We start from the raw sequence: 14,913 nt of genomic DNA on the forward strand, positions 1-14,913 counted from the left end.
CAAAACCCAGCATTGCTTCCAGGGTCCAATGACGTAGCCCTGCTCTCATTGTGTATGATGTGTGGAGGGTGAGGACCCCGGGGATTGGAGGAAATTCAAAGCAGCAGTTTTGGCCGTCGAGGTTCCATTTCAGACGTCAACTCAACTCTCCACAATTGCACAGAGAACTGATTTAATACGCTTCTTTAAAACACACATTCTCCGAAGAATAGCTTGATAATTATAATTTCAGATTTCCCCAGGAGTAGTGATGTCATTACTCCAGCATTATTCAAGACGTGGTGTCTCATTTCCTCCGCCTACGTACTCTTTAGACACTGTCCAGCCCATGCACAGTCTCCCCGCAGGTCTTTCCCTTTGCTTGCTGAGTCACCGCTCGGATGCAGACGTCCGTTTATTAAATCATCCTTTTATCTGTTTAGCTGACATACAATATTTACAAAGTGCATGCGTCTTTAAAGGCTCTGAACAGAGATGCGTGGTAACTGCAAAATGACACCGAAATGAAGCAAAAGAGAGCAAAACGTCAGTTTGAAGAAATTAGATATTTAAAGACACCAAAAGTAATCCTAATTATTGCAATAGTGACAAGATAGTGACAAGGGAACAGGTCAGATCACGATCTCACAAAATTTGGATGATGTAAATGTTTGTTCTAAATGGAAATCACTATATCTGGTCCGCATCCGAGTTAAATTACCGTGTTCACACTTCACACCTGACCAGACAAAGTCGCACCAAAAGAGTAAAACTAGAGTTCAGTGTGAAAAAAACAACAACCTGAAATGATCGGACGACCTATTACAAAACCCTCCAGGACAAAAATGTGTCATTCACCAGTGATGGCTTAATAAATGACAAACAAGCACCTATGGTTAATGATGTTCATCTTGTCTTCTTGTATACACAATGATTAATTGTTTTTTTTCTTCTTTTAAGACAATAAGGTTTGTGTTTACCTTTACTAGTTTCAACATTCACTGCTGCCTAGTTCTTCCGAAGTTATCAGCTTCGCACTGTGACATGTCTTTTATCAGCTGATGTTCCTGGACTAGTAAAGGTAAATACAAACCTTGCCGTCTTAAAAAAAGAAAGGAAAACAAACTAAGTTTTTCCTCGAGCTGCAGCCCGAAGAGAACCAAACAAGAGTTGGTCATTATCACTCAAGGCCCAAATATATTAGCCAAATTTGGCACCGAATGACACAACATGACTGCTCCATAAGGACGAAGTGGAAAGCTCTCATTGATACTAGTGTGTGTTGTTTTTCCATCATAAATAGCAATGACTGACTCATTGCTTCCGTCGCTTCTCAAAAGGAAAATATTTCGCTGATCTTGAAAGTGACTGGATGCCATGGAAACATAAACCCTTGAAAGGGGCATCCGTATGAACTGTTGACGCCCTCCTACAGATCCCATCTCAAAAGGGCCGGAATGAAAGGGATTAGGGGGGTAAAGCAACAGATTGACTGCTTAGAATCAGGAAACAAGACCGCTGTGATGCCAGGCAAAGCAAACCAGGTTGAAGAAGAGATTACCAAAGGTGATTAGGACTGCGAAGAAAGTTCAACAAGAGAGTGGCCACCAGCCTCTCAATGCAGATGTCATTGTGGGGTCCAAGTGGGGGATTGAGGTGAGGGGATGTTGTTTAAGAAGTAGTTGCTTCCACACCGTTTACGCTGCAAACACTTGGTAGCAGAGTGAAAACATTCCAAAGCTTTCTTTGAAGGGGGACCTTGTGTGCATTACTAGCAGCATGGGGTCTAGCTGTCATCACCACTTCCTGATGCCTCAGCTGTGCACCACCTCTTCATTGCTACCATAACAAGCTTGCTTTCAAACAGTGATGCCACAAAAATTTCGCTATCCAGGCCGCAACAGCAGATCTACGGAGGTTTTTTCCACAAGGCTCTTTTGCTGGATATGAGCCGTAACAGCAGAAAGGGTAGGAAAGGAAGACTTTGTCCCATTCTGGGGTGTGTTGGGGCTGGGTAGAACCAGACAGAACCCATTGAGATCCAGTAAAATTGTCAAAGAAGATCTAAGAAGACTGGAAGGTTTCATCTAGTTTCAGGGGTAATTAAGGCTCTGGGGAATCAGTTAAAAGGTAACTGTGAAGCCTCTTTCAAACAGAAAGCTAACGGCATACCACAATCAGATAATTCACTGCATGACGACAATGGAAAGCGACGATCTCGGAAGGTGGACAATTGGCGGGTAACCTTTGTCCATTGCCACCATGAAAACAGAAAACAAGGAGTAAGATTCCCAGCATCATAAAAATGGACTTAAGATTTGTATTCATGCCTTGGCCAAGAGTTGAAGACAAGCGCTTAGGAAAGGGGCATTACTTTTTACACAACATGGCGGGAAACATGAGTATTACATTTCACACACCTGTCCGGGCAACCTGTCTTCATTAGGGATCTGTAACTTCTGTATAAAGGGCAATCACACAGAAATATGATGGCTTCACAACAGCCGTCTCAACTCTACAGCAGATAGAAAAAAAGGAAAAAAAAAAAAAAAAGACTAAATAAGATAGAGGTTGGTAGGGAAAACTGAAAATAGTCAAATGTATTTTCATAAAACTTTTTTTTTTTCCTATAACAGGCATGTAATTTCTGGTGTCTGACAGAAACGCTAGCACTTACCCATTCACTCTTCACCACAGACCAAATTCTATAGAAATAAGGAAATCTAAGCCCTCATATAGTTATCCTACCTAAATCACCATCCTGACTGGAGGGAGACATGAATGCACATTAAGCACACTGCCTGTCAAAGCGCTCTTTTTGTTTGTGCCGTTTACTGTATACAGATTAACAGGCAAGACGTCGACCAAGGAATTTTCCACCATCTGAGGTAGCATCATAGTCGTAAACGCGACAGGACGCTGCCTCCCCCCTGTTCGAACGTACACCCAGAAGCTGAAGGGACAAACACTCCCCATTTGCAAGGCTCACATCTACCGTCATGTTATGTCGAAAGCGAAACTATTTTCTATCTACCAGACATCATGCCCCGCACTGTTGGATAGACTATTTCGTGAAAGTGCCTTCAGTAAACCTCAGGTCAACTTTATTTGTATAGGCCTCAATCACAAGAGCATCTCAAAGGGCCTCACAAACCGACAGTTGATAAATATTAGCAACATTCCTTGACCTCAATCCCCCAAAAAGTTCAAAGGGAAAAAAAAAGAAAATATACATGTGGGGAAAAAGAAAGAAACCTTGAGAAGATACTGCAAATGGGCCGTTATATCGAAAGAAGCAGACAATTATGCTAACAATCACTAATATCGAATAATTGCGCTATGCCAATCTGACAATTCGTAGCCCTGCCACACTGAACAAATAGGTTATATTAATTGCCAATAGATGCCACATGATGGTGGCAAAAACTACTCTTCCCTAACTTTTGCCCAACTCACATATGCTCCAAGATGCTACCAGATGGCGCCAAAGTAATGTTATTTCCTGAGTATAAGAAAAGCCAATAGGTGAGTTTTTCCGCAAATAACAGGATAGGTATAAAAGGAACTTCGAATATGCTGTTTACTGTGTAATTTTTGGACAGTACAGTTCAAACATGGCAATGTTGGCTACTGCGGCCTTCTCTCTTCAAATACTTACCTGCCGATTATGCGATGCTGCGCCACTGCATGAAAAGCTTCACTAGGCTCGGGTGTGACCATTTTTCAAGCTATCATGTGAAAATGGTTTCAGTTTAGTTCCAGTTCTTAACGCTACCCCCAACAAGACAAAAACCTTCCCGATTGCGTTTTGACACGTGGTCAGGCTTTGGAGCAGGACATTGGACGGGTTCTTTCTACAACAAGGCGGTAACTTAATCCACATGCAGTGAACAGGGAGGGCCAATGGCATATCCAAGCTAAAAATACAGCCTGCCAAACCTGACGTAATGCGGCAACACGGAGGCAGGAGGGGGCTGGCTGAGGGGGCTAAGTAATTGGGTGCATTAAACGTGGACCGGCGACCCCCTCGTTGGAGTGATGTGTTTGTGTCTTGAAAGACAAGGGTAGGCGAAGCAAAAAGGAGCGGCGCTGTTTTATGACCTCTACAGGACGGGAAAGATGAGCCGAAGATTGAATGTGTGCTGTGTTCTTATTCATCCATTAAATGCATTAGACGCGTGTGTGTGTTTGTACGTGGGCACGCTTTAACGAGATAAATTAATCCATAAATTATGGTAAAGTGATTCGTTTTTATTCAGCTCTTTCCAACCAGGACCGCAGTCAGCAAAAGCAGCTGCTTAACACTGTTTACTAAGAAGATTGAGGGGTATCAAACCTTCAAAAGGCACACAATGCTCATAAGAATAATGCAGGAAATGTTGCTTCTTTCAAGCATTCGCCATATGCAGGTTCATATTAGCACTGATAGAGGCCTCGGAGGAGGGGACAACAGAGATGGATGGAGGAGAAAATTAAAAAGGACACAAAAAGAAATGGAGGCGGATCAATAAGAGAAGTCATTGTAATGTGACTGAGCAGGCCAGAACAAGAACTAAACATTTTCAGTATTTTCTATGGTATAGTAGAAGCTGCGACAAACATTTTGATTTAGTGCCAAATGCTGAGAATCAATAACGAAATGAAAGAAGACTCACATTCAAGAAAGAAGACTCCAAAATGTGTCATCACTTCTCAAATGCAGTGTTACAAACTGGTGAATACGGAACTGCAATTATGCGGCTATTAAAACAGGTCATCAGTCTTCCTATCATTTCCTATTGGGAAAAATTTCCTGCAAAGGATTTTGTTCAGCCTTAGGTGCTTGAAATGTATTTTGTTTAATGATAAATTTGAGTAATTCCATCCATCTAAACTGTTTTGCAGCAGCATGATGCAAATATTGTTAATAATAAATGCCTAGTGTGGTTCAACAGAATAAAAAGAAACAGCAAGTGACAGTCAGCTGAGTTCGCATGCAAAACACGAGACTCGTGACATTGACAGATAAGAGCTGCCAGTCGCAGTCTGTTTGCACGCACAGACACACAGTGTAATCTTTTACAGTCTGTAATGCTTTTGCAAAGGTGCGTTGGTTATGGGGGAGAGGGTTCGGAGGGGCATGATGGCAAAGTTCAGCATTTACAACCACAACAAGATGGGGAGGTTCACCCTGTCGTTTCTATGGTGACGCCAGTTTGACGCCGCAAGACTGCGACTTTGTTTCCATTCACAACATGGACAGTTGAACACATCTGCGGGTTTGTTTGTCTAAATCAAACATCTAGTTTGTGAATAGGCAATGTTGGTTACCATTTAAAATGTAACGCAAATGGTCATTAAACAGTAGGCCTCCGTTTAACAGAGTAACACGAGATACCATCAACACCAGATAGTCAACACGAATGCAAAAGCTGAGATAAAGGCAGGTGATGACAACATATGTTCCGCACATACAAACACAAGATTAGTGGAGCTGATTGAAACGATACCAAACACGAGCTCATGACAAAAGCGGCAAAACTTGTTCATCTGAAATCATTTTTACATCAAAGATTCTGACACGTCTCAGAGTTATAGTACGACCCAAAGATACTGTACTGACGGCATGGCACTGCTGCAGAAAGCCGGCTCTACGGTCTGTTGTTGCTGCTGCTGTACAGCCATTGTTTTGAGGTCTGTAGTCTTGCAATGAGCCTGCTCTAGCGGGTGGCACTGCTTTGGGTGGTTTAAAAAAAAAAAAAAACATTTTGGAATCCTCTGTCTTTGTGTGAACATGCACTAAGACATAATTTTCAGTGCATGCTACTCTGTTGTCAGACATTACAGAACCAAAATAACTCCACACTGCCAAACTTTTCAGCCCTTTCTTGTCAACGATGTCATCTATTGAGCCTTGGGCTCTCTTTTGTCTTGTCTTATAAGGGATGTCTTTTTTTTGTTTGCTCTGTACTACAGCATCAGCATGGATGCAATATAAGCCTGCATACAGATACAGAATTCCAAAATATAATGCCCAATTCAACCATGACTTACATGGCAAAATTCATACAAAAAATCCAGGTCGGAAGGCTGTCGCTCAGTATTGCCAACATCAGTGTTGCGTTAGCCCTCCAGATCATGTTTGTAAATGAGAATTAGTCCTTGAACATTTTTACCTGTTATGTAAATAAAAATAAAAAAATTACATAGATAAAATGTCATACATTGTTTCCTTCCAATATATTATCACAAGATCACGGTGACATGAGTCGTGATGTATCTATGACCAATAGCCTACTAACCAGTGTGTAGCTTGACTGTTCAATTTCCTAATTCCTACTAAATCCTCATTAAATGGGGTGGCTGTATGCAAATTTCAATGTCAAGTCTTGATGATTGTGAACACTGTCTCAATTTCAGCTTAACAGATAGAATAATATTTTTTATTTTAGTATGTAGCACATAACCCGCTAAACTCCATGTATCATCACGGATTTTTAGCCAGCATAAAATATGTTCAAACGTCAATTAGGCTTGTGATCTTAAGTCAATGATATCAGAAGGTCGCGACTGGACTAGAAGGCGTCGGGGGACATTACGACAGTTTGTTATTGATTGTGTTGTCAATAACAGTCCCACCCTCAGCGACACTAGCCAGTCGAAAGTAACTGCATGCAGAGTAGCTACAGTACTAGGCTACTAACTGAGCTGTTTCAATACAAAGCCCTATCCGGAACATTTTAGAAAGTGAAGGCAGAATACAAGCTGGCAAGTGAATAAGTACACAAGTACAGCCTTGCTAGCATTGATGCATTAGAGGCCAGATGGCTATTAGTGTAAACCTTAGAGACAGGTAGTTTGTGTCCATTTGTGTTGTCATCCAAACAGCAGCAAGCGTGTGGTACTCTACACTCTAGTGCTTCGCATCACCCTGACGCAGCTTGATACAATTAGGGACCTTGTGGAATAATAACATTACCAAGAAAGCGAGGAGGGGACTCGGATCAATGGAGCAGATATGCATTATGCAATATGGATCCCCCCCCCACCCGGGGATGACGACGAGCTGCATCTCTGCTTCTAGGTGCACTTGAGCATTAAAAGTCAGCACGGATGTTTAACGGTGCAGTGATAGCTTGACTTACGAGTGCCTCAACTCAACTCTTTTTCGAGTTACGAGCTGTCTCTTGGTCGCATTTTTGCTTTGTGTTGCCAGAAATGCATTTGACTTGCAGAAACATTTTATATGTTTTGAGCTTGCATTTTGCCAAATTAATTTCATGAGCATGGATCATAAGAGAAAGTCAAGGGTGTTAAAATATTTTTTAAACTACAGACCTCTTTCCCTGAACATTTGGAAAAGCTTAGTTTCTACGCTTTACTCTTCTAACAGTAGGCATCTTTCCCTTTTTACACTATAGTGAGGTCAACGGCTTGTCAGTGACACATGCATCGAACAACGAGAACACTTTTCATTGTGTTTATTGGAAGTGGGGAGAAAACGAGAACTCACGAAAAAAATTCCGGTTTTAAATGAAGGCATTTACTGTATGTACACTCTGCAACAATAAACACTGAAATTACTGTCAGTAAAAGGTTATGCCTTGGTGGTGGGAAAAACAAGACGACGTTTGGGTCTTCATTGTGAAATGACTGTAAAGTGGAACCTTAACAAAAAGCGACATATCGGTTTACTGCATTGAGGCACAGGTGCGCCGTGTTGCGACAACAATGCCAGAGGTTCTAAAATGTCCTTGCGCTGGATTCCTTGTGTCGCCTAAACCGCCGAAGGAAAAGGGAAGGGACAGAAAGCGTACCAATACGATACTGTATTGTAAGCAAAGAGCATACAATACATCACAGTATCGATATTTTGCTACGACGTGGTAGATTTATCGTATGCTGGAAGTTGTCCATAGTCAGCATATGAGCAGAGAACAGCACAATCACTGCCCCGCAGCATCTTGCAAGTGAAACAGGAAAGCGCTGGCCTGGGCAGGACCGCTATTTAGGCTAACTACTTCCTGGCAGGGAGATTAGGGAGCAGGATGATCCCTGAACCGCTTTTTGATTCATAAAAGACAAATCCTCGCTCGCGACACGACTCGACACTTTGAGAATGGCGTCAGAGTTGGGTAAAGTAATCAAGGCAAGGATATGTTTCGCCAAGAGGTGTTCAAAGCTAACATTAAAAAAAAAAAAAAAAAAAAAAAAAGTCAGAACAGTGGGAATTGGCCAAGCTGCAGAGCGTGAAAAGAAGGTGCGTATAAAAAGTCCAGAGGAAGTTTGACATCCTGTGGTATATCGCATCTGTTTCCTCGCAAAACTTGCACTCCAATTGTTGGAAAAGGAAAAAGAAAAATTGACAAAGTTCCTAGCAGGACACCGAATTTAGAAGACGTCGTCTCCTTCTGCGCGAGTCCACGAGAAGATTAAGAGATGTGTGGATGAGCAAAATAAACACGCACCAAACCCTGGCTAGCTGCGTTGCCTTTTTGGGCAGTCAGGACCTGATTGAGGATCCGCTTGCTGCGTTTAGGTCGCTGACACTTTGGAGCGCACGCGACATTCTTTTCATACTTATGTTTGAAAAGAAACAGATGAGAAGACTAATCTATATGTTTGAAAGCACTCATGATGTGTGAGTAAAGTTCTCTGTGGTTGACCGGCCGGCTAAGTTTCAAGGCTTCCCTTCACTGGAAACAACTACTTGAACCATCAGTCACAATACAACAATTTATGTTTGCTCAACTTCTATTTATGGAACAGCTGAGCAGCCAGCACCGCAGCCTAGGTATCACTTTGAAACGGAGTGTAACTCACTATTGATTTTTCTACATATAGATTTTTTTATTTTTTTTTAATAGTCTTGGTGGTCATTGTTCTCACGTGCACAGCCAGACTGTATGCTTAGAGTTAGCTAATAGCTATCAGACAAACAGAACACTGACTCTAGAAATAAAAATGGAGAAAACAAATTAATTTGCACTGATCTGAGGAAAAGCAACTGAGGATGCTGGAAGATGACAGTTCAATAGGTGGTCACCGTGTTCCGCATGGTCATGGACAAGTGCCAGCAATAGGAAGGGGCGTGTTGAAATTCTGACCCGGGTTACCAATGCGTCTCAGTTTCTGTTAGAACTATTTGTCCATCCACACAAGAAGGTATATAGTCAAGTTTGGAAAAAGAGGCGAGGGGGAACTCTTAATAGGAGGGAGGGAACTGAGAATGGAGCAGTGACGGCAGCGACAGGGGAAACAACATGCCAGACCCTGGAAGTCATTTCCTGCTGCATCCAAGACTTTTATGGAATTCTAGTAGTAGCGTGGCTGACGAGGTCCTCTCTCCGACCCCTCCCCATTGTTACTTCATGCGTCACCCCTCCTACCCATCGTCACCCCCCATGCTACACTCAGCTGCAACTTTGTTAATGTCGTGTATGTACAGTTGTACACAGCTGGCTTCCTTGCTGCAATACATAACTGCATGTTTTAACAGAGTATCAAACTAAATATGGTTGGTTGTAGAACTTGTAGAGCATCCATTAGCAAATAACACTGAAAAAAAATCTTATATCACAAATGTATATCTTTATACCTTAGGGATAGACCGATAATCGGCCCCGGCCGATTATCGGCGCCGATATTTGGCATTTTGACAAATATCGGCATCGGCCATGTTTTGAATCTGAAGGCCGATAAAGCTCACTGAGCAGGGGATACTTGCGAACGTAGCGAATTTGGGGTTTTCATCAGGATTTGTAAGATGTTCGCAGTCAGTTTTTATTTGTCGTAAACACATTTGGAACATATTCACACAATTTTTCACCGCAAAAATCTTTTTGAAACGTTTTTACGAACCCTAACAAAAACCCCAAATGAGCTACATTCACATGAATTTGTTACTCAGTGAGAAATTATATATAGTTTGAAAGAATTCCCCCCCCTCCCCATTTTACTGCAAGTGAATATCGGCTTGAAATATCGGTTATCGGCCAACTTGACTACAAATAATCTGTATCGGTATCGGCCTTGAAAAAACCATATCGGTCTATCACCCTGTTCTAATGCTAGGGTTTTATGATGTAAGGCTTACATCATAAAACCCTAGCATTAGAACAGGGGTGTGTAGACTTTTTATATGCTCACTTTGGTTTACGCTGTATTTTTGCAGGCCAACCGCACTTGATACCAATCAATAACCCCAGTCTTGACACAGAACTTGACCCTTTAACGACAGCAACAGTAAATCTAATAGAATCTCCCACCCGCAAGTGTTGTTTGTGCAATATTTGTATTCTCTTTTACAGGCATGTGCAGCACTTTGTCAGAGAACAAGCAAACTGACAGAAGGGTGAAAGCATTACGAGAGGGCGGCTTTAAATAAGGGTTACCGCGGGGGGGTGGAAGTACAGCTGTGATCAATAACTGAGTGCCTTTCTGGCATTTGTCTATTTAATCCATTATCGAAGGCCATCTGAGCCTGCGATAGTGCGCGTGGGACGACCGGAGAGGAAGAGTTGACTGACTGAAGCAGGCGAGCGAGCCAGCGAGCATCCGTCAAATGGCGTGGCCGCGCTCACGTGCGCCGACACGTGCGCGAGCACCGGCGAGAAACGAATTTTAGAAGGACAGCTGCTATTGTCAACACATGGCTGCGTGGATGTGGCGAACATGTACGACACATGGATGTGAATGTTCACAACATGGACGGAGCATCAGGCGATTAGGTTTAAAAATAAACATACTCATTGAACGATGTTTGCCGCCTCCTTTACCCGAGAAGAGATTAAAGGCAGTGAGAAAATGAAGCATCGTCGCAAAGTATGGAATGAGGTGTATAATATTGAAACGACAATGAAGAAGAATGAAAGTTTTCTGTTATTTCTCAACATAAAGGAGACTTTTTTTTTTTTTTTTATCCAAGAGGAGACTGAGGGCGAGAAAAGGTTACAAAAGGGAGTGTAGTAGCAAAATGGAGACTGTGGAGTATATAATAATTCACCAGCAATGAAGGATAATTACGGTATTTACCACTCTGCATTAGGAGACTACCGGTACTTTTATCCAAGAGGAAATTAAGGGTACTGCGAAAATTGAGTGCTGCAGTAAATTAGAGACTGTAGGGGAGAAAACTACAACAGTCGAAGAAACAACCTGTATGTACTTTTCAATATAAGGAGAAACATTTTCATCCAAAAGGAGATAAATAGCAGACAAAAGAACGATAAAGCAATATCCTTACTTCTTGGCAGAGGGAGACTAATTTTATCCCAGATGAGATTACGGGCAGTGAGAAAAGGGAACGATGCACCCAACTAGAGACTGTGGAGTATAATACTAAAATAATAGAACAGAACCATGGCCACCTGTATTTAAGTCTGTGCATTTTACCCAAGAGGAGATTGAAGACAGTGAGAAAATGGAGTGCTGCAGCAAAGTAGAGACTGCGGAGCCTAAGACTAGACCAAACATGGAGGCAAACTAGTGCCACCTTGTTTCTCACTGTAAGGAGACTGCTTTTATCCAACAGGAGATTCAGCACAACAAGGAATGGGAGCGTTGCAACAAAGTGGAGACTGTGAAATACAATACAAACCAACGACCTGTTCGATAAGTCACCTGACTAATGTGACGACATGCTAGCTTATGCTACAGGTGAGTTTGTATGCTAAGAAGTTAGCATAGGCTAAACAGTGACGGGAAAACAAAAACGCTTAACGACACAAACCATCGAGCCGCTCAAGACGAGCACAGTGAACAAAGGCCTCAATCATGAGGCGGCCGGGACAGGAGAGCTAAAAGCGGGAGCGTGGGCCGGGAATAAAAGCCTTGTGCAGCCCTGCAGGAATGTCGGGCATTTGGGCAGGCAGCCCTTTACACACGACACACTGTCAAAAAAAAAAAAAAAGTTGTTTTTTTTTTTCTCTGTGGCCCTTGTGAAAGTAATGTGGTACTACATTTTGCTGCTCCAAGACTGCGCTTAAGCGTTTTGAATGACACTTAGCCATAGCTTACCTAATTTTTCCACCAGCTTGAGCATGACACCGCCTATGTGGATCTCGCCGGTGACCCTCAGCGACACGTCTCGGTGGAGGTCAGTGACGTGCATCTTCAGCTCCCACGTCCCGTCGGCGTAGCAGCCATCCGGCATCCGGATCCCGTCCAGCGCCATTCCTGTACCCCAAAAAAGAAACACCCAAACAAGAGACTTTGGATTTTACGAAAGCAGACTTTTGGACCAATGGTGAAGCAGCTCCAACATGCAAGAAGAGTCCAGTTGCCTCAATACAAATTTTGCAGCTTATTACGTCCTGGATGACTGAAATGAACACCTCTATGTATTATTTCAACCCTTACCAGGTTTGACATTTGACGACAATTTAAAAAAAAAATACTCTGAATGTCATTCTTTCATCCCAAAATTGATTACTTTTCTTCAAATGACCCAAAATACACAAAAACGTAAATACCTAATAAGGTTTTTTGTACAGGTGTTATAAAGTTACAGAACAAAAGCGTGCAGCAGCGCAATAATGATCAAACATAAGGAACTGAAGTCATACAGAGGTCAAAGTGTGCCTTTGCCTTGAGACACATGAATGAGAGAGACCTGCACCCGCAAAAACAAATACACTTAACACTACACATTTGGTCGGAATCCGCAGATTCTTTTTGGAACCTAACCTATCCTCCTTTATCTGTGCCATCTTGGTCTCGAGGATGCATGTTGACGTGAGTTGAATTGTTTAATTTAGACACAAGCCATCATTTCTGGCATCCACCATCGGATATAGCAATCCCCCATCAAATCTTATGTTTCTCTGAAATATTAAGTATTATTCATCCTCACTAATAGTAGACAAGCTATTAAAACATTTTGAAAAGTTCTGTAGTTCATTTTAAGTAGACAATTATGAGGATATTCTTGGCATATAGATCAAAATCGACGATGCACATTGTGCATAATATGCGTGTATGGAAAAAGAATATTATGCAAGGCTTAAAATGTCATTTTTATGTATCTTTATCGTTAGAATCATAGTGGCAATTGGTATATCGCCCTTTTAAGATGTTTTTTTTTTTTGTATTTAGTGTTTTAGTGGTAAACTATTGCTAGATTTAGCACTGTTCCACTCATTAACATCGACATAATTTCTTACCAAAACATGTTTGTCTACATTTGCAGTACAAATTAGCGAGATAGGGCATCATTATATTCACTCATAGTATTTTCATTAATGAGCAGATATGGTACTGTCTCCATGCTAGGTCGGAACCAAACAAGCGAAAAAAAAACGTTTAACGTTAACAAAAAGTGACTAATACCGGTTTAAAACACGACTTTGCGAACTTATATTGTGGTCTTAGACGCGCCCTAGTTTGTGTGTGGGTGTGTGGTGGGGGGGACTAAATGAGCCAATCTGTCACTTTTCGAAGCGAGCCGGTTTAGTCCAGGAGAGGGGGTGCGGGGGACTACACCGGGGTAAACGTGGCCGAAAAAATAAGCCTCTCGCCCGGGTTGAGGGGGTGGGTCCGCTTTGCCGGAGCTTGTTACCTGCGGAAGTGATTCACCTGTTGGAAAGTAACGGTCTCGCAGTGTGCATCACACACGTCCACGTACGGTAGTCAATGCTTCATTATGTAAGCGTCGTATTGCCACTCAAGCGCACAATAAGTATTTAAAACAACAGCGAAATGGACGAAATTAGCACGTCGGAATGTTGGATGCTAACTGCTAAAAGCTAAGGTTTAAAAAAGCGGCATTGTATAGCAAAAGTGAACTGGACAAAACACTCACCTTCACAAAAAGACACGCAAACGCTCGACGACACGACACAAAACTGCTTTGTCCTTGTTTATAACATACAGGATGAGTTTTGGGGAGGGGAAGACAGTCCAAAAATAGAGGGGAAAAAATCCCGACGAGTCGCCCTAGAAGAAGTAGTGGAGTATTCCCAAGCACTTTTCCAGCAGGCTTCGTCTTAATGGAGTCCAGCCGTCCCCTCTTCCTCCTCCTCTTCCCCCTCCTCCTCTTTCCAGCATAGGATCACGTCACCGCTCCAATCTCACTTTACCTCTCCCTCACCACCACCATGCTTACTATACTAAAAGCAGAGAGACACTTTAAAAAAAAAAATTTGATTTATGCAATGAATGAAGGAAACAAGGAAAAGAGGAAGGAAGGTGTAAATAAAAGATAGTTTGAGAAAAAACAAGGAAGGAAGGAAGGAAATCAAGGTATGGTATAAAAGTAAGAATATGAGTGAAGGAAGCAAGGAAGGCAAGGAGGAAATAAAGGGATGATTGATTAAAGGAAAAATAAAGGTAGGTAGGCATCAAGGGAGATGGGAAGTAGCCATAAAGAAGGAAGGTATGGGAAGGAAGGCAAAGTTACACAGAGAAGGACAAAACAAGGATGTGTGAAAGGAAAGAAGGCGAAGGAAGGTAGTCAGGTGGTAGGGAAGAGGAATAAAGTAATAAGGATGGAAGGAGGGAAAGAAGGATGCGTGGGGTATGAAGGATATAAACAACTGAGAGAATGAAGGACATGATTTATGAAAGGAAGCGAGGAAGGTTGGAAGGCAGAAGAAAAGAGGAAGGAAAGAAGAAAGGATAGAGGACAGGACAAAATTGAAAAGAAATGAAAAGGACTAAGGAATGGAGGAAGTACCGAAGGAAGGACAGAAGGTAAGAAAGAAAATAAGGACACATGGAAGGAAAGACAAAAGGAAGACAAAAGGAAGGAATAAAGAAATGATGGCACGTTTCCTTCTCTGAATATTCCATTTAAAAAAAAAATGTGAATGAATGAACATGTCACTGCGGTTCAGTTCAGTTTTATTCAACTTGTCACTTTTCTATGCCACTGTATTTTAATGTTGGTCATGCATACTGAAAGAGCTGAGTACGGTGATACTTGGTGTAAAAAGTTTGAGAAGCTGATGGCTGTCG

The 14,913-nt window shown here is 42.1% G+C and overlaps 1 protein-coding gene across 4 annotated transcripts in view; it reads right to left on the reverse strand.

The window, feature by feature from the left end:
- fermt2 (FERM domain containing kindlin 2) overlaps positions 1 to 13,984 on the reverse strand; it is a 37,677-nt gene extending 23,693 nt beyond the window's left edge. For all 4 annotated transcript variants that reach the window (XM_077538794.1, XM_077538793.1, XM_077538792.1 and 1 more), the window contains exons 1-2: positions 13,760 to 13,984; positions 11,977 to 12,135 (exon numbers count right to left, since the gene is read on the reverse strand). In XM_077538794.1, coding sequence (XP_077394920.1) covers positions 11,977 to 12,133 — 157 coding nt within the window. In that variant the 5' untranslated portion in view covers positions 12,134 to 12,135; positions 13,760 to 13,984. The remainder of the gene's footprint in view (positions 1 to 11,976; positions 12,136 to 13,759) is intronic.
- Positions 13,985 to 14,913: the final 929 nt, after the last annotated feature.

Source organism: Festucalex cinctus, chromosome 12, assembly GCF_051991245.1.
Source record: "Festucalex cinctus isolate MCC-2025b chromosome 12, RoL_Fcin_1.0, whole genome shotgun sequence".
Lineage (NCBI taxonomy): Eukaryota > Metazoa > Chordata > Actinopteri > Syngnathiformes > Syngnathidae > Festucalex > Festucalex cinctus.